Source organism: Piliocolobus tephrosceles, chromosome 20 (assembly GCF_002776525.5).
Source record: "Piliocolobus tephrosceles isolate RC106 chromosome 20, ASM277652v3, whole genome shotgun sequence".
NCBI classification, from domain to species: Eukaryota; Metazoa; Chordata; class Mammalia; order Primates; family Cercopithecidae; genus Piliocolobus; species Piliocolobus tephrosceles.
Genome location: NC_045453.1, coordinates 42,145,359 through 42,170,282, shown reverse-complemented (window position 1 = coordinate 42,170,282; position 24,924 = coordinate 42,145,359). Strand labels below are relative to the sequence as shown.

General features: G+C 46.8%; 1 protein-coding gene across 8 annotated transcripts in view; it reads left to right on the top strand.

The window, feature by feature from the left end:
- RIN2 (Ras and Rab interactor 2) overlaps positions 1–24,924 on the top strand; it is a 249,322-nt gene that overhangs the window by 199,754 nt on the left and 24,644 nt on the right. For all 8 annotated transcript variants that reach the window (XM_023217765.2, XM_023217768.2, XM_023217762.2 and 5 more), the window contains 5 exons: positions 2,786–2,978; positions 6,811–6,922; positions 11,047–11,119; positions 17,231–17,322; positions 21,045–22,178. In XM_023217765.2, the coding sequence (XP_023073533.1) occupies positions 2,786–2,978; positions 6,811–6,922; positions 11,047–11,119; positions 17,231–17,322; positions 21,045–22,178 (1,604 nt within the window). The remainder of the gene's footprint in view (positions 1–2,785; positions 2,979–6,810; positions 6,923–11,046; positions 11,120–17,230; positions 17,323–21,044; positions 22,179–24,924) is intronic.

Here is a 24,924-nt window from a genome sequence, read left to right as displayed (position 1 = left end):
GAGTATGTTTTTTTAACTTCAAATATTCACTTCCTAATACCTGCAGGTGCTGGAATGGCATTTGCAGAAGGAAAAACTATTCTTTTTGGCACAGAGTCTCCTACCTGGAAACTTGTAGCAGAAGTTGAGCAAAGCGTTCATATGTTTGAGAAGAAATAAAAAGATAAATCTTGGATGAATGAGTGAGATTCCTCAGGCCTGCAGAAAGTCACGAAGGTGATGGAGAGAAGTTAGGATGGGGTCTCTAGCCAGGCCACATGCCAACACTGGGTATTATTATTGAGTCTGCACACCCAAAAATGATCGGCATAGGTTGGCTTCTTCTAAATTCAGTCCCACCTCTTAGGAGTAGAGTTGTCCATGTGGAACTATCACACTTCCTTTCTTTAATTTCCTTTTTATAACTCTCATCATACATTCGGTTTCATTATCCATCCTTCTCAATGCTAAAGACATTATCTAGATCACACAGTTGAGTTCCTTTGGGTTTAGAGGATTGAAGACCATATGTACCCCAAGATAAACCTGCTTGTTTGGACATGAATGGTTAGGTCTGGTGTCCCTTGGCTGCCCCAGGATAGGGCTTGATGACCTGCTCCTTGACAGCCAGGGAAAGTGTCAGTTCTGAGTTTGGTAAAGGGGGAGAGAACTCAGAGCGAAGCTGCCTTGGATGGGAATGTCAGCCCCCTCCCTCTAACCAGGGGCTTGACCTTGAGCAAGGTCCTGACCTGGGCTCAGCCTCCTGGTCCTCTGTAAAACTGGGATCATGGTGCCTGTGGTTCAGGGCTGTCGAGAGGAGTAAATGAGAGAATGTAGGTAAAGGGCTTGGCACACAACAGCCGCTACATGGATACAAACTGCCCTGTGTCCTTGACCTCTGTGCCCCTCACCCCTGTGTCCCTGACCTGACCTCTGTGCCCCTCACCCCTGTGTCCCTGACCTGACTTGGTACCCACAAAGTTGGGTAAATATCAGAGTATGTGTAGTTTCTAGCTCTGCTGTTTCAAGGCTGTTATCACTCAGGACAACTCAGTAACTTCTTAGGCTTCAGTCTTCTCATTGGTGAAATGGGAATTAAACACTCACTGACAGAACCAGTATTGGCACCAAAAGGACGTCAGTATGGTTTGGTCATTAAGATATAATTCACATACCATAAAATTCACCCTTTTAAAGTATATGATTCATGGGTTTTTAGTACATTCACACGTTGTGCAATTATTACCACTATATAATACCAGAACATTTCCATCACCCCAGAAGAACGAAACTGGTACCTGTTTGCAATCACTCTCCATTCTCTTTTCTCTCCCTCATTCTCTGGCACCCACTAATCTACTTTGTGTCTCTGTAGATTTGCCCATTCTGAATATTTCATGTAAATAGAGTCATTCAGTATGTGGCCTTATGCATCTGGCTTCTGTCACTGAACATAATGCTTTCCAAGTTTATCCATGTTGCAGCATGCATCTGTGCTCTATTCCTTTTTATGACTGAATAATATTCCATTGTAAGAATAGATTACTTTTTTTTTTTTCTTTTTTTGAGACAGGGTCTCACTCCTGTTGTCCAGGCTGGAGTGCAGTGGTGGGATCATGGTTCACTTCAGCCTTAACCTCCCATGCTCAAGCGATCCTCCCACCTCACCCTCCTGAGTAGCTGGGACTACAGGTGCACCTGACCACACCTGGCTGATTTTTGTATTTTTAGTAGAAATGGGATTTCACCGTGTTCCACAGGCTGGCTTCGAACTCCTGGTCTCAAGTGATCTGTCCACCTCAACCTCCCAAAGAGCTAGGATTACGGGCGTGAGCCGCCACGCTCAGCCACATTTTGTTCATCCACTCATCAACTGACAGACATTTGGGTTGTTTCCACTTCTTAGTTATTATAAATAATGTCGACATGATTTTACAAATAGCACAGCATCACTCCTCTGTGAAGTTTTATTATAAATAATGTCAGTAATAAAAATGCTTAGATTTGTGAGAAGAAATAAAATCCAATCATTCAGGTACAAAATAAATTTGTGTGAGCGCATTTGCCTTTAGACTGGGGCATGGCTGTGCTTATGAGAAATGCTACTGAGCATTAGGAACTCACGGTTACCATCCATGCTATTTCGCATTTAGGGTTCTGTCCTCAAAGTTAGAAATGTTTTATGTCAGCCAGGCGGGGTGGCTCACGCCTGTAATCCCAGCACTTTGGGAGGCTGAGGTGGACAGATCATCTGAGGTCAGGAGTTCAAGACCAGCCTGGCAAACATGGCGAAACCCCACCTCTATTAAAAATACAAAAATTAGCCGAGGCGTGGTGGCGGGTGCCTGTCATCCCCGCTACTTGGGAGGCTGAGGCAGGAGAATCACTTGAACCCAGGAGACGGAGGTTGCAATGAGCCCAGATCGCGCCACTGCACTCCAGCCTGGGCAACAGAATGAGACTCCATCTCAAAAAAAAAGAAAAAAAAACCATGTTTTATGTCAGAAGACAAAGCCTGAATAAACGGCATTTCGGATGCTTAGAACTTTTGAAAATGGGGTTAGAAATAGAAGGTCAGGTCTGTCCAGTGCAAAGTGTTCTTTTTAATATTAAAGATATAGGGTAAAATAAAACAATGTGTCTGCCCTCAGAAAGCTTTCAGTCTGGAAGAGAAGATGATTAAGGGGGCAATCACAAGATGAGGTATGTGCGGTGGCAAGCCTGGCCTATGAACTTGTAGGGACGGTCTCCTTGTTAGGGAAATGGTACTGTAGCCAGCTGACCCTGCCGCTTCTCTTTCTCCTAGCATGGTAAGACACAAGGATGGTGGCTATTCCGAGGAAGAGGACGTGAAGACCTGTGCCCGGGACTCAGGCTATGACAGCCTCTCCAACAGGCTCAGCATCTTGGACCGGCTTCTCCACACCCACCCCATATGGCTGCAGCTGGGTCTGAGTGAGGAGGAGGCAGCAGAGGTCCTGCAGGCCCAGCCTCCGGGGGTAAGACTCAGAACCTCGGGAAGCAGGTTGAGGCAGGCAAGACTGCTGCCGGCTTAAAGAAAAACACTTGGAGTTAGTTCCAGAAAGTTCTTCCCAGCTTGTAAGGAGCATGTTTCCTGATGTGTAACTGGTTTTCAATGCAGAAATACTCTGGAAACCCAGGATCAGAGCCCTTCACGGCGTGTCTTTCTGTCTTTATCTGCTCAGTTACCATGGGAGGTACAAGGATTCAGCCGAGTAACTGGACATTTAGGTAGCGGGTAGGGTCCACTGGCCAGAAGCCTGGGTCTGACCTCTTGAGCCCAGACACTGAGGATGAGCCTGGGTCTGGGATCCTTGGTGGCCTCTGCTGCCTTCCTCTCCTTCTGAGCCTGGGAGCTCTGCCAGGGTCCAGCCATCCAACTTGGGACCCAGCCTTCAAAAGTTCTGTGTCCACGGACTTGCCTGCTCTGTAGTCCTCTTTTCCCTGGGCTTTCCACACAGACCAAAGTCTAATATGGTTTCCTCAGCTACTGTCTATCCAAGACCACTGTCTATCCGTCCCATCCAGACCACTCCACGACTTGTGGAAAGTCCTCAAAAAAGCGACTGGAGCCGGGCACGGTGTCTCACGCCTGTAATCCCAGCACTTTGGGAGGCCAAGGCGGACAGATCACTTGAGGCCTGGATTTCAAGACCAGCTTGGGCAACACAGTGGCACCCTATCTCTACTAAAATTACAAAAATTAGCCCGGTGAGGTGGCACATGCCTGTAATCCCAGCTATTCAGGAAGCTGAGGCAGGAGAATCACTTGAACACAGGAAGTGGAGGTTGCCGTAAGCAGAGATTATGCCACTCCACTCCAGTCTGGGCGACAGAGTGAGAATCTGTCTCAAAAAAAAAAAAAGTGATTGGTATCTCTTGTGCTGTCCAGTATGGTAGCTTCTTGCCCCATGTGGCTCTTTAAATTTACAAGAATTAAAGCAAATAAAATTAGAAATTCAGCCCCTCAGTTACCATAGCCACATTTTAAGTGCTCTCTGGCCTCGGCTGGCTACTGTATTAGATGGTGCAGAATATGGAACATTTTCATTGTAGTACAAAGTTATAGAGGACTGCACTTGTGTACAGTGTCTACTTCCAAAGGGTAAATACAGTAAGTCGCAGATAAAATAAGACTTCACGCACAACACGAGATAGAGACTAAGAACTAGGTGGAGAGGCAAGGAGAAAATCCCATTAGTAGCCAGCCGAGGAGTGTCATAAGAATTGGGCACCAAATACATTTTTGAATTTCCTAGCAGTCAGAGTCTGTCTGTTCTCACTTTTTAAAAAACATATGAATCTTTCTTTATTCCTCATCAGGCAGAAACAGGCAGAACTAAGACATCTGCTAGAACATGCTCAGGGGAACAAGACATGGTGCTTTCTCATCTTTGCAAAGAATCCCTTGGCTATAACACAGAGCTGCTGCCTCTAGTTTTGCTCTGTAGGATCAGGATTTCCTCACCTTCTGTGAAGCCTCACTTTCAGCCTGTTGAATTGTCTGCTCTTGCGTTTCTGCAAACAATTCCAAAGACAGAAGTTGCTGCAGAGCTAGGCAACACCCTGCCCAGCTCCGCCTCCCAGGGTAGGGCACGTCTACTCTTGCTGAGACCTGCGTGGGAAACAAGCCAGGCATGTTCTCTCCATCCGCCTGCCTGATGCCTGCACAGGGCCTGCCTGATGAGATGGGGCAGGTTGAGGGCAGGGCCAGGACAGGAGTAACGTGGACCAGGACAGTCAAGAATAATGAAGGGAGAGGCCAGGCATGGTGGCTCAGGCCTGTAATCCCAGCACTTTGGGAGACCAAGGCAAGCAGATCACTTGAGGTCAGGAGTTCGAGACCAGCCTGGCCAAAATGGCGAAACCTTGTCTCTACTAAAAATGCAAAAACTAGCCCGGCATGGTGGCATGCTCCTGTAACCCCAGCTACTCCGGAGGCTGAGGCAGGAGAATTGCTTGAACCCAGGAGGTGGGGGTTGCAGTGAGCTGAGATGGCACCACTGCACTTCAGCCTGGATGACAGAGCCAGACTCCATCTCAAAATAAAATAAAATAAAATAAAATAAAATAAAATAAAATAAAATAAAAAAGAAGAGACAGAAAAGCAGGTGGCTGAAAGTGTATGAAGGAGGAGGATTTCAGAGACTGGCCATGGAGGCATGAGTGAAGTGTGAAGTGGGCTTTTGGGGTGCCCATCCTTAATTATTCTACAATCTAAGATAGGCGTCCAAAAACTGTTTCTGTAAAGGGCAAAGTGGAATATTTTTGGCTTTGCAGGCCATACAGTCTCTGTCACAGCTACTCAACTATGCTATTGTCATGCAAAAGCAGCCATAGACAATATGTAAATGATCAAGCTTGGCTGTGTTTCAATACAACTTTACTCAGAAACAGATGGCAGGATGGATTTCATCTGCAGGCCAGACTTTGCCAACCCCTGATATAATGTAAGCCTGCAGTCCTCAAAAAATAAGGCCTAGAGGTTGCACTCCCCAAAGGTTGCATACCCCAAAGCTCAGGGGGATCTCCACCTGTAAAAGGGAGTGATACTTCTCTCCTAACAACCAACAGCTGCCTCTCCGCAGTGCTTCGGCCTCTTACCCATCAGGATGCTATTTAGGAAGCATCTGCTTCAGTTTTAGGGTGTCCCAGAGGCACTGACTCCCAGAACCCACTACTGGATGAATCCTATGGATTCATCCCCATGGTGCCAGGAGAAAAGAGAACTCAAGGTCTTCCAGCCCCATTCTTCACCAGATACTGAAGTCCCATACCCATCTTCCCACCCCCTAAATAAAGTATCTTACAAGCTATTAACTGGAGATAAAGAGAGGAGCAAAGATTAGGTGGGGAAAAAATGAAAGGCTGTAGAAAGGTAGGGGAGAGAAGAGGTAGAGAGTAAGGTGTTTAAATGCAGAGGAAAGAGAAGTAGCTAAAGAAGCGTGACAGACAGAATAAGATCCTTGGAGAAGGGTCATGTTCCACAGAAGGGAACCAGGACTCAGCTGGGCTGCCGCACGCCACACTCCAGGGAGAGTCACTTCATTCGTAGACTAGGTGAATGGTGCCTCCTGGAGTTGTGCAGTGCACATTAGGATCTTGAGGGAACTGGTAGAATGTGAAGTGACTCAGGAATAAATGGACAGCCTCCATGTCCACCGGGGTGAACTTGAGCGTACATCCACCCATCGCCCAAATGGAACAGCCATTTTTCAGCTCCAGTAGATTGTTGCCTGGTCATACTATGTCATCTCATCTTCCAGGAGGAGCTAGAAATTCAGATTTCAATTTGAAAACGAAAAACAAAGCAACTTCTGCTTTTTCACTGTTGGCGACAAACTTAAATTTCTATTGTAAATATCCTCGTAAGCCAAGTTAACCAATGAACTCCCAGTTCACCACCTATGGTTTAGCTATGTTACCTGTGTTTAGAATTTAGGTTTCACCAACCAAGATATGTAAGACAGGGACTGGAGAATGTAACTCATATAAGACGGGGCTGGAGAATGTAACTCCAGCAGTAAAACAGTCACCGAACTGAAAATGCTTATGCAGACTAGGGGAATTCTTAGCCCCACGGAGAAGCTTTTGTCAGAGGAAAACAGGATTCTTTTGAAGGCAGTAATGAACAACGGTGTCTGCAGCCTGGGCACTGAGCACCCCTTTCTATGGCAGGAGAGTTTCTTCCATGGAGCCATGCAGTGTGGATATGAAGGGGCTCTATTCACTGGGTGTGAGGGAAACCAGATTCTTGGGTTCCAACGTTCTAAATATTTCCTAAAGCTTTATTTCTTTTCCCTCCACTAGATCTTCCTGGTTCATAAATCTACCAAAATGCAGAAGAAAGTCCTCTCCCTCCGCCTGCCCTGTGAATTTGGGGCCCCACTCAAGGAATTTGCCATAAAGGAAAGCACATACAGTAAGTGGTCATTGGATGCTCCGGTCCTGACTGACATGAGGGCCGCGGGGCTCTGCAGGGAGTGGAAGTGGAAGGAGCTCTGGTTTTGAGATGGGCAGATATGGGTCTGAGTCTTGGCATTAAATGACTAGGCAGGTAACCTACTCCAGGAGCCTCAGTTTTCTCATCTGTATGATGGGGTGATGGTAACCTCTGAGTTGTTAATGAGTCAAACAACCTGAATATTAAGTGTGCATGCCTACTGCATGGCATATGGTAGGTTGACTTTCTCTCCCACTACCCAGTTAAGTGGAACACGAATTCGGTTCCCAGGTTTGCCAATGACTAAGTTGCAAGGAGACTGTAGTGAGAGAGCCCTTTTACAGGATCTAATCCTAAAGCATGTGTCTGCACTTCTTCGTGAATAAAGAATCCCTGAGCAGACCTGTTCCCTCCAGGCAATCAGTGTTCAGTCTTCTGTGAAATGCAGCTCATCAGAGGCAGAATCCAACCTTTTGACGAATATTTTGAGGGAGAGTGGTGTTCAGTAGCGTTGGTTTCCTTTCTGCTGTTCCATGATTGGTCAGTGGAAATGTGAAGTGTCGGGAGGCCAAGTTGTAAATAAAAAAGGGAACAGGCAGTTCTGATGTACTGCCAGCCTCCAAGAAAGGATCCGAAGATGGATCTGCACATCAAAGGGGGAGGAGTGGGAGGAGCAGGCCTGGAGGAGAGAGCTCAGAAGCAAGACGGACAGAGCCTGGGATTCCAGTCTCTTGCTTCCCGATTTCCCAGCACCTCACCTCCTGCATTTGGAGAAGCTGAAGCTGTAGATGGAGGTCAAGTTCAGGGCTGAGATGAGATTCTACTCAGCCGGGAGGGCACAGTCTTGCTGAGCCAAATGACCTTTAACTCAGTCAGTGGAGGGTAAAACCTGCCGGGCTGACTGTGATCCACCTCCAGCTCAACTGTCAACCTCAATCTCACAAGGCCGCAAGGTCATGGATGCCAGGGAAAAGCTTCCTCCTGAAAGGCGCACGAGCAGGCGGAACCCAGCCAATAATGTAAATACATTAGGATGCAACCACAAGGTACATTGCAAACCCACTCTTTGAAAGGTAATGAATTCATATTGAGTTAATAATGTGTTAGGTGAATTGATAATGAATTTATATTAAGTGAATTAATTAAGGAATTCTGAATTGACTTTTGAAAGTCTGTGAGGGGCTGGGCACCGTGGCTCACACCTGTAATCCTAGCACTTTGGGAGGCCAAGGCCAGAGGGTTGCTTGAGCTCAGGAGTTTGAGACCAGCCTGGGCAACGTGGCAAAACTCCATCTCTACAAAAAAAAGAAAAAAAAAAAAATTAGCCAGGCATGGGGGCACACGCCTGTAGTCCCAGCTACTCAGGAGGCTGAGGTGGGATCACTTAAGTGCAGTGAGCCGTGATCATGCCACTGCACTCCAACCTGGGCGACAGAGCCAGACTGTGTCTTAAAAATGAAAACACAGCCCAACAAAAAATATATATGTAAAAGTCCACGAGGCAAGACGCCACAGATCTAACTGGTTTTGAAATTCCTCCCTAATGTCCAAAGTGGAGCACGGAATGTGTTGGTCGGAAGCCACTTCCTTTCCTCTTCTAGAAGTGTGGGCAATGTGTGTGGAAGCTTCCTGGTTGTTCATTGAGGTCCTTGTGGCCAAAGGTTTCCCCCCCATAATTTGACGAGGCCTCTATCACTTCCCTAATTCTCTCCAAGTGACTTCAAGTGGTTAAAAGAGCTCGTTTAAATAAAGCATTAGCCTGGTCATAACTAGTTACCACAGGCCTGGGTCCCACTGCAATGGCCCCTTCCCAGCCAGGGCCTGTTTATTTTCTCTGTGAATTGAGGTGAAGGAAGGACTTGCTATAAAAACATTCAGAGAGGCTGAGGTAGGTGGATCACTTGAGGCCAGGGGTTCGAGACCAGCCTGGGCAACATGGTGAAACCCTGTCTCTACTAAAAACACAAAAATTCACCGGGTGTGGTGGCGCAAGCCTGTAATCCTATCTGCTCAGGAGGCTGAGGCAGGAGAATCCCTTGAATCCGGGAGGTGGAGGTTACAGTGAGCCGAGATCGTGCCATTGCACTCCAGCCTAGGCAACAGAGCGATACTCTATCTCAAATAAATAAATATTCAGATATTTTGTCATAACTTACCGACAGTGCAGCTTAATAATGAACAACACGTCATATTTGGATACAGTGCTTTCACGTAAATTATTTTATTTTTTAAAATTTCAGCTCCCCACACCACCCTTCTGGGAGATAAGGAAAGTACTGTTACAGTCCATTTTCCAGATGAGAAAACCGAGGCTTGGAGAAGCTAACCTGCTCCAAATCAGTTCTCTTCTACTTAACTCTACAAATGGTGGCACACGTGTGTGTGTTGTTTCTGTGTGTCTGTGATGGTATATGTGTAGCGGTATGGATGTTTTTTGGGAGTGCTACAGAAATAAACAAAATAATACAAAAAAGTAAATAAGCGGCCGGGTGCAGTGGCTCACGCCTGTAATCCCAGCACTTTGGGAGGCCGAGGTGGGCGGATTGCCTGAGGTCAGCAGTTTGAGACCAGCCTGACATGGAGAAACCCCATCTCTACTAAAAATACAAAATTAGCCAGGCATGGTGGTACATGCCTGTAGTCCCAGCTACTTGGGAGGCTTAGACAGGAGAATGGCTTGAACCCGGGAGGTGGAGGTTGCAGTGAGCCGAGATCGCGCCACTGCACTCCAGCCTGGGCAACAACAGTGAAACTCTGTCTCAAAAAAAAAAAAAAAACAAAGCAAATAAGCAAAATAAATGAGGGTATGGAGTGAGAAGAAACACATCGGATTGAGGAAATCTTCACAAAACTGAGGCTATTTCACTGTTAGGAGGCATAACAGTGTGAGTTGCTCAGCTGAGGTTGTGTGACGGCTGGCTAGCAAATTCATGAGTATTTGAAGTCAGACCACTTGCTGCTCCAGCATTTGGAAGATGAGCAAAATACCACACCATCTTGCCACTATGTGTCTTCTTTTTTTATTTTTTGAGACAGAGTCTTGTTCTGTCACCCAGGCTAGAGTGCAGTGGCTCGATGTTGGCTCACTGCAACCTCCACCTCCCAGGTTCAAGTGATTCTCCTGCCTCAGCCTCCCGAATAACTGGAATTACAGGCACGCGCAACCACATCCAGCTAATTTTTGTATTTTTAGTAGAGATGGGGTTTTGCCATGTTGGCCAGGCTGGTCTCGAACTCCTGACCTCAGGTGATCCACCCACCTTGGCCTCACAAAGTGCTGGGATTATAGGCACGAGCCACTGCGGCCAGCCCAGAATATGTCTTCCGTGTTAGAAAATGTGTACACTGGAGCAGGGGTGGAGGGGGGAACAACACTCCAAGTAAATGGATTTTAGAATCTTTGTTTTAAAAAAAAAGTGAGGGAGAGAGAGAGAAAAGAGAGATGTAGTTTCACTATAATGCCCAGGCTGGTCTCAAACTCCTGGGCTCAAGAGATCCTCCCTCCCCGGCCTCCCAAAGTGCTGGGATTATAGGCATGGGCCACTATGCCTGGCCGGTTTTGGAATCTTTCATGTTGAATTTAACCAAAAGCTGATTTTGGGGAACCTCGTTGTATCCTCCCAGCTCTACATTCCTTCTCCCCTGTGCTTTTATCACAGGTGCCCTGTTATGACCAAAAGGAGTGACCAGGGAAGTGTGTGTCCTAGGAGGGTAAAGGGATCAAGGGGAGTAGGCGTCTTGGTGTTCCCCAAGCCCTGTCCTGTGCTGATACAATCCAGACAGACTGGCCCCTTGTCCCCTGCCCTTTGTGTTCTGAAGTTAAAAAAAAAAAAGACAGTTGTGCAACTTGAGTCTGTCCTGGTCTGTTTACCAAGCACTGGAGCATGTGCTCAGAATGAGTCAAGCGATGAACTTCCAGATCATCGGCTGTTTACCGGTGGCTTCTGGCTGACATGCCTCCTCTGCACAGCTGGTTCTGATAAGCCACATGGTAGTTTGTTTGAGAGTACTCAGATGGTCCCACACATGTGGTGTTAGGGGGCTCTTCCTATCCCAGAATGTGTTCAGGGAGAATCAGCTGGTTTCTGAAATCTCTTTTCCAGCCTTTTCCCTGGAAGGCTCAGGAATCAGTTTTGCAGATTTATTCCGGCTCATTGCTTTCTACTGCATCAGCAGGTAAGGCCTCTTCCTCTCATATGGTTTCAAGGCCCTGTTTGGTGTGTGGGATGTAATTAACCTGAGGTTTCTTAAAGGACCTAGGAGGCTGGCCCCCTATTTGATGTTGGTGGATTAAGACTGGTTACTTAAGTAAAATGTTCACCAGGTGAACAGGTTCACCAAGTTCACACCATGCCAGGCTTCAGGTCAAAACAACTACCCCAACCCCGCCAAACATAAATTCTCCTTCATATGATTATTTCTTCAAGCTGCTCCCAGGGCTCCTTTCAGCCAGACCCATCAAGCAGGAAACACGCACACATGCACATACGTGCATACATGCACACACACATGCACACACACACATACACACAGAAAGGGACTGAGCATGCAAACCTGTGACATTGAAAGGTTCATGATAATGCCTCTGAAAACTCTGCAAGGGATGGAGTTCATTCTACAAATGTGGGTTCCTTAAACCGGCCGGTCAGTCTTGTCCTTCAGGCCAGCTGGGTGCTCACGTCCTTTTCATAACCAAAGCAGCTGTTTTGTTCTGCACAACGTTAACTCCAAAATCAGATTCTTTTTTTCTTTTTCTTTTGTTTTTTTTCCTTTGAGACGAAGTCTCACTCTGTCACCCAGGAGGCTGGAGCACAGTGGCACGATCTCAGCTCACTACAACCTCTGCCTCCCGGGATCAAGCAATTCTCCCGACTCAGCCTCCTGAGTAGCTGAGAATACAGGCGCCTGCCACTATGCCTGGCTAATTTTTTGTATTTCTAGTAGAGACGGGGTTTCACCATGTTGGCCAGGCTGGTCTTGAACTCCTAAACTCAGGTGATTCACCCGCCTTGAGCCACCGCACCCGGCCCAAAATCAGAATATTAACCAGAGTAAACAGAGTGTGAAAGGCCTTCTTTTTTTTTTTTTTTCCATTTTTTTTTTTCTTTCTAGCAATAACAGTTTTTTCACATCAAGTGTTTTTTCAGTAATTAAGAATCAAAATTCTTGTTATTTGCAGGGATCGGCATTGCCTCCTCTTATGGGGCTGGACTCAATTTGACCTTCTCTGTCTGTCCATGGCCACTGATATGGCAGAGACAGGAAAATGTGTTACTAGGATGTTTTCAGACATCACTTCTCACAGCAGTCACACATATAGGCTGGGGAGTTTATTTGAGTTTGACTCAGTTTATTTTAATTTAAGGATTAGGTTGTTTCTCAAAGACTAAGTACCTGTTGACTAGACTCTGCCAGAGGGCAGGTGGCACTATGCTCTTTTTTTTTTTTTTTTTTTTTTTTTTTGAGCTGGAGTTTTGCTTTTGTTGCCCAGGCTGGGGTGCAGTGGTGTGATCTTGGCTCACTGCAACCTCCACCTCCTGGGTTCAAGCGATTCTCCTGCTTCAGTCTCCTGAGTAGCTGGGATTACAGGCATGCACCACCATGCCCAGCTAATTTTTGTATTTTTAGTAGAGACAGGGTTTCACCATGTTGGCCAGGCTGGTCTCAAACTCCTGACAGGCAGTCCGCCCGCCTCGGCCTCCCAAAGTGCTTACAGGCATGAGCCATCGTGCCCAGCCAGGAGCCACTAAGCTCTTTACCCCTGAAGTCTCCAGGTCAGCTGAAGCCACATAATAAATGGCCTCAGGAAGGGGAGGCACTTCCAGAGGAGGAATTCAGTGCTGCTCACCAGCAGGAGGAAAGTGAGGGCTTTGCTGAGAATGGGACCAGTACCTGGGAGCACCTCACAAGAGGATGCAACCTGCCTGCCATGATTTGGGCAGGATCACTTGAGCCTGTGTAAGGAAATGTGCTGCCCAAAGAGAGGAGGCTGCTGCAGAAGCACAGTCCCTGACACACACACACACACACACACACACACACACACACACACACTCTCTCTCTCTCATCCCCAGGGAAGCACACACCTGGTCTGGCCTAAAGTCAACCAGTTTGGAGGAATAAGTATCAATGCTAACATGTTGGCCAGAGGTGAAGTCGGCTGATATGTACTTTTCACAGTTTGCTTTTTGGTAGTTGTGGAGTTGTTGGGAAAAATCATTACACCTGCAAAGCAATATTTGGCAATAGCATAGAAAAGATAGCATCAGTGTTCATGGTAGACTGGAGGGCCTGCTGTCCAGGACTGTTTAAAGATCCAAGGAGATAAAGTATATGAAAACCTTATAAACTATAAAGCTTGATACCAATATATAAGGTACTTAGAGGAAAACTCCAACATTGATGTTTTGCAGCTAGGAAGGCCAAGATTAATTTCTCCGTTTGTTCCAACATGCAAAGATATTTGATGTTTTTGTTTCTCTTTCTATGCTACTCATCTATGTTCTTGGCAATTGGTAGTTGATTTATCCAGTCTTAAAAGAATATTTGTGACATTTTTTAGTTGGTTGTTGTTCTATAAATATATTCAAGTAAAGAAAATGATTGGATTATTGGTTGTGGTGTTTCACACAGCACGCGTATGCAAATATGCATTGCACAGAAGAATTCACGAATCAATAAACATAGGATTTGCCATAGTGGGAAGGCTCACTGAAAAGTGTTGTTGAGAATACACATAGTGACTGCACACCTTCGCCCCCAATGCCTGGCAGCACTCTGTTGATTTGGTGTTATCAGTGTAGTAACGAGAGTACTAGAGTCATTTGGAGTCTTGTTAAAATGCAGAATCCGGTTCAGTGGGTCTGGGGTGGTACCTGAGATTTTGCATTTCCAGCAAACTCCCAGGGGATGAGGCTGATGCTGCTTGTCCTCAGACCAGAATAGAGGAATAGAGGAAATAATAATTTTAGGGATCTTCTGTATCTGTGCTAAGCACCACACATACATATTTCTAATCCTCATGGCAACCCTGTAAATTAGGGTGATGAAAACACTGAGGCAGAAAAAGTGAAGCACGTGCCCACAATCATTCAATCAGTAAGTGACAGTTGTGGGAGTTGAACTCAGGCCTGCCTTAATGCCAGAGCCCATATTTTCCCACCATACTATTCAGCTGCACAGACCTTAGGGCCCAACACATCTGGGTTTCGACCCTCACTTCACCTCCATTAGCTCTGCGAGGGTGTGCTAGGGACCTCACTTGTCTGCATCGTCATCTGCTCCTGATCCACAGAATGGGGGAATCACGGCTTCCTTCCAGGGCTGTTCCAGGCCCCACACGAGTTACAGTGCCTGCTGTAATTTAATAGTAGTTGCCCGATGACCTTTGTCCCCTTGCCTTTAGATATCTATGTATAGAGCAAAGTTAAACAAAATGAATCTAGACTGTACATGTTTTAAGTCTTGGGTGAAACATTTATATCGAAGATGATGGCTTTTGTTTGTCTGTTATGCAAGCTTTAGAATTGAGGCCCCTTTTGGGGTCGGGCGCGGTGGCTCAAGCCTGTAATCCCAGCACTTTGGGAGGCCGAGACGGGCGAATCACGAGGTCCGGAGATCGAGACCATCCTGGCTAAGATGGTGAAAACCCGTCTCTACTAAAAAAAATACAAAAAAAAAAAAAAAAAAAGCCGGGCACCATGGCGGGCGCCTGTAGTCCCAGCTACTTGGGAGGCTGAGGCAGGAGAATGGCGTAAACCCGGGAGGCGGAGCTTGCAGTGAGCTGAGATCCGGCCACTGCACTCCAGCCTGGGCAACAGAGCGAGACTCAGTCTCAAAAAAAAAAAAAAAAAAAAAGGATTGAGGCCCCTTTCTTTAATAGGATGTAAGTGAAAAGGCATCCCTGTGTGAGTGTGTGTGTGCACGTGTGTGAAGATGCTGGGATGCACCCTAGTTGGCACAGTGGGAGAGGATGCATATACAACATCTAATTTTCTAGTAGATCAAAGCCTGAAAGCATCCATTAACCAGGGACAGGTGTGGCTTCCTGTCATATATCATTAAGAAAAATCCAAACCAGTCACATGATGTTTAAGCTCCAGGTACTGCATTGAGCAAGGTAAAAGCTTAATATAAACATAGGTTGGTTTTGTTGTATGCAGTTTTCCCCCCAAATTGTCTGAGGAAAGTAGATTTTAATTAAGTTGGTCTGGCCATACAAACATATATTTACAGGCTAGTTTGGTGTTACAAGGTTCTGGTTCCCATTAATCTTCATTTGAGATTATCATCAGGGTTGCCGCCCTGCCAGGTCAGGCAGCAGCTATTACAGACACAGCCATCCCCTGCAGTGCTGCCTGCTTCATCTCAAACAGACACAAGTGGCCAAGCAAAGGGGGTGCTCACAACATTTGAGGACAAATGAAAGGTCTCGTGGAAGGAAGAGGTGATCTGGGCCTGACCCCCAAGGAAGAGCAGCCTCCTGGCTTTACCTTAGCAGAGTGGTACAGTGTCAAAACATTCTTGGTTTTTTGTTTTTTTTTTTTCTGTTCATTGACTTACTAATTTGTCATTCATTGTTAACAGCTTCCATGGCTCCAAAATTCTCCAGTCATCCAGATTTAATCTGGTTTATCCAAGAATGTTGCCTAATTTTACTGTAAACAATAGGTTGTTTGGTATCATTATTCTTGCCATTGGAAATTCTCAGCACGTCTCATGATGACAAAATCCAGGCAGGACTCCAAGTTTTGTTCCTTACCAGCACCTTCCAGCCACAGTGGCCTCCTTGCTGTTCTTCATCCATGCCAGACCCTCCCCACCCCAGGGCCTTTGCACCTGCTGCTCATGCTGCCTGGAAGTTCCTTCCCCTCATGATTTAACCCCTGGCCACCATTAGATCTTCAGTCAAATGCTGCCTGCTCATGAAGCCTTGTCTGGTCACCTTCACACTCAAACACTCTTTATTCTCTTTTCCTGCTTCACTTTTATCCATGTCATGCATCTCCTTCTCGTAGATTCTGTAAATTGTGTATTTGTTTATTATCTATCGGTATCCTCTGACGTGGAGCTCCATGCAGGTAGGAATTTCTGTCTGTTTTGTTCCCAGCCCCTGATGCAATGTCTGGCACATCGCAGATGATCATAAACATCTGTGGAATAAATGATTGAATAATTATTTCTTTGTAAGACTACTGTCACCACTGGAAAAAAAAAAAACAAACCCTCCCTTTTGATTAAGTCACCATAGTTATTGAATATTCATTCATTCATCCATTCATTCATTCAAAAGCACTTTCTGCCGTCTGTGTCAGGACAGTGTTGTGCTTTATCCTGTGGGGAATTCATCAGTGCTTAGAGCATGGTCCTAACCTTTGTGTATGAACATGAGCAAATGTTTAAGTCTGCCTTTGCCCTTTCCAAGCAAGCAAGTCATGGCCCATGGCTGTGGCAGGCCCCTGATGCTGGCTGGGCTCTCTCCTGTTGGATCTGTTGCTCTCTCTGCCATATGTGTTTGTTCATCTGCACATGGCACCACGCTGCTTGGGTGCTGGGGTTATTGGCATGAGGGGCCTTAGACTTGCTTTCCTATTCAAAGTCCGGTCTAGGGTCCAGCAGCATCAGCCTCCTCTAAGAGCTTGGCAGAAACGCCAAATCTCCAGTTCCTCCCAGACCTCTGGAATCAGAGTATGCAGTATAAGAAGACCCTGGTTATCTATCTGTACATTGGAGAAGCTCTGCCTCCAAACACAGGAGAAAGTTTTGTCTCTAGCACACCAAGGCCAATGTGTGGGCTCTAATGGGAAGATTTCATAAGTAAAGGCAACAGATATTCATTGAGAGCCTGCAGTGTGCAAGGCAATGGGCTAATTCATCTCAGTTTAGGATTCCACATTCCTGCCCAGGCAGTTTCTGGCCAACATTCACATGGGCATGCAGCGAATTGGTACATAGTGTTTTATATGCATGCCAGATCTGCCAATAGAGTCAGCAATTCTGATGTAAACTCTACATACCTTTTAGCTACTCAGCAGGGCAATTGGGTCCCTACTTTGTTACTGAAACTATGCTGGCTTTTCTCTCAGCCTATCCTGAGTGTGATAATAAGACAGGAATTGTAAGTGTTAAGTTTTACCACCAGGAAAGATAACTTCTGGTTGATATGGTATGGTGTCTACTTAGGACATTTTAAACAGTTTAAGCTAAAACGTCTCTATAATGAAAATAAACACCAGATAGAAATCAGACATATAATTACAAACATTCTCTCTTTTTCTGAACAATCAGGGATGTTCTGCCGTTTACCTTGAAGTTGCCTTATGCCATTTCAACAGCCAAGTCGGAGGCTCAGCTTGAAGAACTGGCCCAGATGGGACTAAGTAAGTGTGTGCCCCCTGCCTAGGTCTATCTAAAAAATGAATCCACGGAGCAGAGTCAATGGTGGGCTCACTGAGGCTACATTGCTCCATCAGTCTCTCCAACTTCTCCATCAATGAGTTTGGGCTGCCCAAAATGTTGACGTCCTCATGTAAACATCTGTAACGTGTTGATGTCTTCCTTTTCTGAGGAATCTTGCTGGGGAGAGGCAGCACTTGACAGAAAGGGAAATCCAGTGCAGTGCATCTCGCATGCATGATTTTTTTTTTTTTTTTTTTTTTTTGAGGGGCACATGGGCACTGATGGCACTTCTGTGCTTTGAGGAATTTGACAGCACAGACATCTAGAGTAACATCTGTCCCTCTTCCTCTCTCATCATTCAGTTCTCGTCCTGCTGCTCCAGGCCATGTCCTAACCTGTCGTGGATCCTTCCTCTGGCAGCTGGGTACTTGTTCCCCGTCCTGCCCCTTTGCCGATGTCCCCTAAGTCCACACAATTCTGCCGGACAATAGCTGACAATGGATCAAGACAAACAACTCACCCACCTTAACTTCTTTTCCCCATTGCCCTGGGGGAATCTATGTGGGTTTAGCTTTTGCAAAAAATGTTCCTCCTAGATCAAAAGAGGAAATTCTCTTAAGATTTTAGGACTTCACTCACTATGATACTTGACCCAGCAAATAAAAGATGCATGTATTTCTCCTCCAGCATATTTTTCTCTTAAAGAACTTGTTTGGAAGCGAGTATCATTTCCAGGGAAGCTTCAGAGAGGAGCCTGGGCATGGTTTTGAATTCCCTTCTGCTGAAACTGCTTTTTTTTTTTTTTTTTTTTTTTGAGAGGGAGTCTTGCTCTGTCACCCAGGCTGGAGTGCAGTGTTGAGATCTCAGCTTACTGCAGACTCTGCCTCCCAGGTCCAAGTGATCCTCTCACCTTAGCCTCCCGAGTAGCTGGGGTTACAGGCATTTGCCACCACGCCCAGCTAATTTTTGTATTTTTAGTAGAGACAGCGTTTCACCATGTTGGCCAGGAAGGTCTCGAAATCCTGACTTTTGGTGATCCACCTGCTTTGGTCTCCCAAAGTGCTGGGATTACAGGCATACACCACCGTGCTCAGCCATGAAACTTAGATTGTATCTGTAGAAGGATTGCCTTCGGTGTTTCAGGCCTGTCAGATGGCAAGACTGGGTAATGGGATTTGGAAAGAGAATCCTGGTAAAACTCTCAGGCCATAGAAATGTCCCTATTTTAAAGTTGGCACCTTCTCTTGCAACTAAGTTCTGCATACCTTTGGAGAGAGATTAAAATACTTGCTGAAGTTAAGTCAATATTGTCAACTAGATTCCAGGCCTCTTGAAGATGTGCACCGGGTCTCAGTTCTCTCTCCTGACCTTTGTCCACATAGCTCCAGTTTGATGGTCCTGTGTGCATAGTGCTGAGTCTGAAGGACCAGAGTATCAAGGACAATGCTTGTGCTATGCCAAAGAGAGGGGAAAAGAGTTTGCTTCAGTGGCTACTAACCAGAAGCGACTAAGAGCTAATTAACATATATTCGACTTGTGATTCTCAGTGTGCATATTATCCATTTTGTGTAGAGATAGCATATTTTAAAATTCTGTGCCTCAGTAAAAATACTGTTCATCAAACTAATATTTCTCGAGGGTCTGCTTTGTGGCAGACACCGTGCCCCAGACCAAGGACTCAAAGATTAATAAGATCCCCTCTTACTCCCTGTGACCCTACCCACTGCCAATGAGATTTGTAGTTTATATGGGAGATACATACACACATGAACTAAGTATACAAAGCCTTACAAAAGTTTTACAGCTGTGACAGTATAAGTCTAAGGAGGACTCAAAGGAGATGGGAGTAGTTTCTCGAAGACCTGCTGTCCTGGCTAATAGAAACATAAGTTAATCTGTATGTAATCTGAAATTTTCTGGTAGCCACACAGGTTAAGTTGATTTTAATAATTTATTTTGTTGTATTTAATATATCCAAAACATTATAATTTCTACATGTAGCCAATATAAAAAAATTTTAAGGTATGAAATGTTTTACATTCTTTTTGTCATACCAGGTATTCAAAACCCAATGTATATTTTATACTTACAGCACATCTCAACTCAGGTCCTGAATGTTTGTCAGAAATACATGGCTTATATTTAGATTTCATTAAATTCACAGTTTAAAAAGTAGATTCTCATAACCAAGTTCCAAAGATACTTAAACGTTTTCCAGTGACTGAACTGAGCATCAGTTCTAAAATTTAAATTGAATGACACTGAATGAGATTTGATACTCACTTCCTCAGTTGCACTAGCCGACTGCAAGTGCTCAATAGTCACCTGTGGCTGTTGGCTTTCTTGGACAGTGCAGGAGTAGGGAGAGAGAAGGAGGGATGCAGGACAGATTACATAAGGCAGGTGACACGGCTGTCACCTCACAGATAAAGCAGGGCTCCCAAAGGGCTTCACCTCAGTCTTCCCATGCCCAGCCATTCTGGGCCCATGGGAAAGAAACACACTGCAAAGCATAGCTAGAGATAGAGAATACCCATTCCAGGCCAGGCGCAGTGGCTCATGCCTGTAATCCCAGCACTTTGGGAGGCCGAGGCAGGTGGATCACCTGAGGTCAGGAGTTCGAGACCAGCCCAGTCAACATGGTGAAACCCTGTCTCTCCTAAAAATACAAAAGTTAGCCAGGCATGGTGGTATGCGCCTGCAGTCCTAACTACTTGGGAGGCTGAGGAAGGAGAATCACTTGAACCTGGGAGGTGGCGGTTGCAGTGAGCCAAGATCGTGCCAGGGCACGGGCGACAGAGCCAGACTCCATCTGCCTGGGTGACAGAGCCAGACTCTGTCTCAAGAGAAAAAAAAAGAATAACCTATCCCAAATGGAAATTATAACAGGCACCACTGATCACAGCACTACCTCCCTCAACTTACATGGAACACTCAGACTCATCTGCAAGAGGAGACACAAGTAGTACGGATCAATAAGCAATCTGCACTACTTTGCAGAGCATTGCATATTTATGAGCACAGTGAGGGGGTTATATAGGATTTGGGAAGGAAGGGCTCCAAACCACAAAGGTAAATGGTTGGGCCTGCACTGCACATTAAGCTTGCTGTGGTTTTTCTGCTGATGGAACCCATGAATGTAGTTTTCCTCCTTTGGTGGTTTTAATGCTGAATGTGTAAAACCCTAGGCAGATTGTGTAACATCCCCCAGGCCCAGCTGCTGGTCCTGCCCATTAAAGGGGAACTTCAAGGCCCGATTCCTCGACTGGCAGCTGCACTGTGGAGGGCATCCCAGGAGAAGTTGTTGGGAAAGGGTGGTGTTCCTTTGTAAATCGGTTCAGTTTTTGTAAAGCAAGTCAGGAAGCCCCAGTGACCTTTCTTGAGCTTATATTGGAACAATCCCATTCCTTTTTTTCTTCTAACTTACCTGTGAAAAGGCAGGGCTGGCATCCTAGGTTGGCCAAGCCATTTCTCCAGGGCTTTGAAGTGACAGGCCCCTGGAGCTTTCCTGTGAGCCCACAGCTGGGCCTGGCAGGCTTTCTGCCCTTTCCAGTAAAAGAATGCAGTAAACCCGAGTACAACGCACCCCCCACCCCACCCCGCAAGACTCGCGTTGTCATGCAGTGTGCTTTTTTTAATTTGTGAAGGAATGGTCTGAGAGTACTGTATTTACATTCTTGTGTTCACTGATAATGACTTTCAGATTTCTGGAGCTCCCCAGCTGACAGCAAACCCCCGAACCCTCCACCTCCCCATAGGCCTCTGTCCTCCGACGGTGTCTGTCCTGCCTCCCTGCGTCAGCTCTGCCTTATAAATGGAGTGCATTCTATCAAAACCAGGACGCCTTCAGAGCTGGAGTGCAGCCAGACCAACGGGGCCCTGTGCTTTATTAATCCCCTTTTCTTGAAAGTGCACAGCCAGGACCTCAGTGGAGGCCTGAAACGGCCGAGCACAAGGACTCCCAACGCGAATGGCACGGAGCGGACTCGGTCCCCCCCACCCAGGCCCCCGCCACCCGCTATTAATAGTCTCCACACAAGCCCTCGGCTGGCCAGGACTGAAACCCAGACGAGCATGCCAGAAACAGTCAACCATAACAAACATGGGAACGTAGCTCTGCCTGGAACGAAACCAACTCCCATCCCTCCACCCCGGCTGAAGAAGCAGGCTTCTTTTCTGGAAGCAGAGGGCGGCGCAAAGACCTTGAGCGGCGGCCGGCCGGGCGCTGGCCCGGAGCTGGAGCTGGGCACAGCTGGCAGCCCAGGTGGGGCCCCGCCTGAGGCCGCCCCGGGGGATTGCACAAGGGCCCCGCCGCCCAGCTCTGAATCACGGCCCCCGTGCCATGGAGGCCGGCAGCGGCTGAGCGACATGAGCATTTCTACTTCCTCCTCCGACTCGCTGGAGTTCGACCGGAGCATGCCTCTGTTTGGCTACGAGGCGGACACCAACAGCAGCCTGGAGGACTACGAGGGGGAGAGTGACCAGGAGACCATGGCGCCCCCCATCAAGTCCAAAAAGAAAAGGAGCAGCTCCTTCGTGCTGCCCAAGCTCGTCAAGTCCCAGCTGCAGAAGGTGAGCGGGGTGTTCAGCTCCTTCATGACCCCGGAGAAGCGGATGGTCCGCAGGATAGCCGAGCTGTCCCGGGACAAATGCACCTACTTCGGGTGCCTAGTGCAGGACTACGTGAGCTTCCTGCAGGAGAACAAGGAGTGCCACGTGTCCAGCACCGACATGCTGCAGACCATCCGGCAGTTCATGACCCAGGTCAAGAACTATTTGTCTCAGAGCTCGGAGCTGGACCCTCCCATCGAGTCGCTGATCCCTGAAGACCAAATAGGTAAGTATCCGCTTTTTTAAATTATAAAATCTATTGTAACTCTGTCCGGGCAGTGCCACCTATGCTTGCTATTTTTGATGAAGTTTACTCCATCAAAACAACACCCAACTCCACCTTCTCTCCCGGTTTGAATGGAAAAGTCAGTTTCTCAAAGTAGGTGCTAACTGCCAGGCTCAAAAATGTTTTTGGAGCGGCAGATTGGAGCTGCAGAGTGATTCTATTCAGGGATGGCGTTTGGCCCTCTGTGGGTCCAGCTGCCGCCTGCTATGGTAACGTGTGTGTGTTACATGGGCTGGGCGTTCCTGGAAGTGTGCTCCTCTGCAGGCTGTGCATACATACAAAGGTATTTTTGTTATCTTCTGAGAGGCAGTGGGTATTTTGTTCTGCCTTGGTTGCAAAGTAAACTTTTTATTGAGCTGTAGCGTATGTTCAGAGAGTACAAAACTCAGGTATGCATTGGAATGAGTTTCCACCGCGAGCTTACCTGTGGGACGACTACCAACCCCTGGATAAGCAGAACCTGACCAGCATCTAGCGAGCCTGGGACCCCTGTTCTCCCTCAAGGGAACCATCCTGCTGACTCCTCATCCCATAGACTTCTGTAAGCAGCACAGCTTGAGAGTAAGCAAAAACTGAAAAAGACAGGTTTGTTTTGTGTACCTTTAAAATAAGTAACATAGTTTGGAGGTCACATGAAAGGTGTTTTCTCCAACGTCAAGGGGAAATACTTTCTTTATAATCTCATTTAAAGGATGAGTTGCTAATGGTTACTTCGGCCAAGGCAGATTTGAATTTGGCAAGCAGTCTTTTTTTCCAGGGTGAGAATGTTGAAGCGTTGTTTGTTTGTTTGTTGTTTTTAATTTTAGAAGGTTGACTCTTGAAGGTTAATTTCAGAGACTTTATTCACTAGGCAGCAGGAGCAGTTGGAGCTACCAAACATTTCCAGGCGGCTCAGAAGCTAAACCCCAATTTTTTCTTTCTGATTGGTTCCATTTGTTGAAAGTAGTAAACAGTGTGTGATAGAGGACTCTTTCTCTCTCTCTCTCTCTCCCCCCCACCCTCTTTTTTTCTCCTTTAAGTGATTTTCAGCAGCTCTTTGATTTTCTCACAAAGGAATCAAAGCCTTGTTTGTTTTCTTGTGGTTTGACTGAGGCCAGGCCTGGTTGATCAGGGCGTGGTTAAAGCTGGGGTGTTGCTGGAGTGAGTGGCTAAAGGAATGTGCCCTTGTGAGGTGCCTTCTAATTGAAAAAGACGTCAAGGAGACGGCAGAATATCCATGCAGGCTGCCTCTTTCCCCATCCCACCAGAGACCCGCTCTCAAGGGAGACCACATCAGACTCAGTATTAACAGAAACCCAACCTGCAGGGGAAGCTTCCTCTTAGGGGCTGGGGTCGGAGGGGGTGCAGCCAGGCAGGCGCTGATGTCAGGGCTGAGCTATGTGGCCAGCGGCGCCAACCAGCCCACAGTGCCTGGCCTTCCCTCCCTGCTGATGCTGTAAGCACCAACCCAAGTTAGTCCTGGGAAGCTCTTCAGCCGGCTCCTTTTGTAGTTAAATTTGGATATGGTACTTGCTCTTAGAACTCAAGGACTCACTCATTTTCTCCAAAAGCATGCTGAAAATTATATACTTCGCTACTCTAGAAGGATGCAGCTTTTAATTTAAAATGATTTATGGAGCTTCGAGTACGAGCCCGGCAGCCTGTCCTGTCCAATCTATTCCAGTGGGTCCTCACCTCACCCCTGTGAACAGGCATCGGCATCTTTTAAGGATTGGAGGAAGGCAAGGAGGGCCGTGCCAGGCCATGCCATTTGTCCGACAGCCACACTCTCTAGTAAACTAGCAGGTGCGGTATTTGAACTTCCGTCGGATCAGAAGCCCACGTTTGCTGAGCTCACTGTTCTGCTGCTGCTGCTTGTGTTTCTACTTTCTCATCAGTAGTTCAGGGGAATTGTAACCGCAGGGCCAACCCTGTGTTGAGGCAGCTCAGAATAAAGCTCTCTGTTGAGGTATGGGTATGCCCTCCACAAGCATTGCCATGCTTTTTCCATGGGTTTGTCTGGTTTGGTTTTTTTAAACTTTTGCACTAAAAGCAGTCAGTTCCTCCTGTTTCTTCACCAGTTCAAACTTTCACTATACTTTCTTTTTTTTGCTTTTTTTTGAGACGGAGTCTCGCTCTGTCGCCCGGTCTGGAGTGCAGTGGCCAGATCTCAGCTCACTGCAAGCTCCGCCTCCCCGGGTTCACGCCATTCTCCTGCCTCAGCCTCCCGAGTAGCTGGGACTACAGGCGCCCGCCACCTCGCCCGGCTAGTTTTTTGTATTTTTTAGTAGAGACGGGGTTTCACAGTGTTAGCCAGGATGGTCTCGATCTCCTGACCTCGTGATCCGCCCGTCTCGGCCTCCCAAAGTGCTGGGATTACAGGCTTGAGCCACCGCGCCCGGACACTATACTTTCTTGGTCTGCAGTCCAGTGCTCTAATCCTGAGCTATACCCCTCCTCCGGCCACTATACTTTCAAAACATCATTCTGTTTTGAAAGTATAGTGAAAATGTTGGACTTTTGAAATAAAGAAGGTGAGTGGGAGCAGAGGTCAACCTGAGGAACTCATCACAAGTCCAGGTGGAAGAAAAGATGTGACCCTAATTATTAGAAAGCCAGTCCCCATAGAGGTGCACTTTACTAGATTAGGCCTCTGACCAGAACATGGACTTAAATAGCCCACTTGTCTAGGTGGGCTTAAAAACTT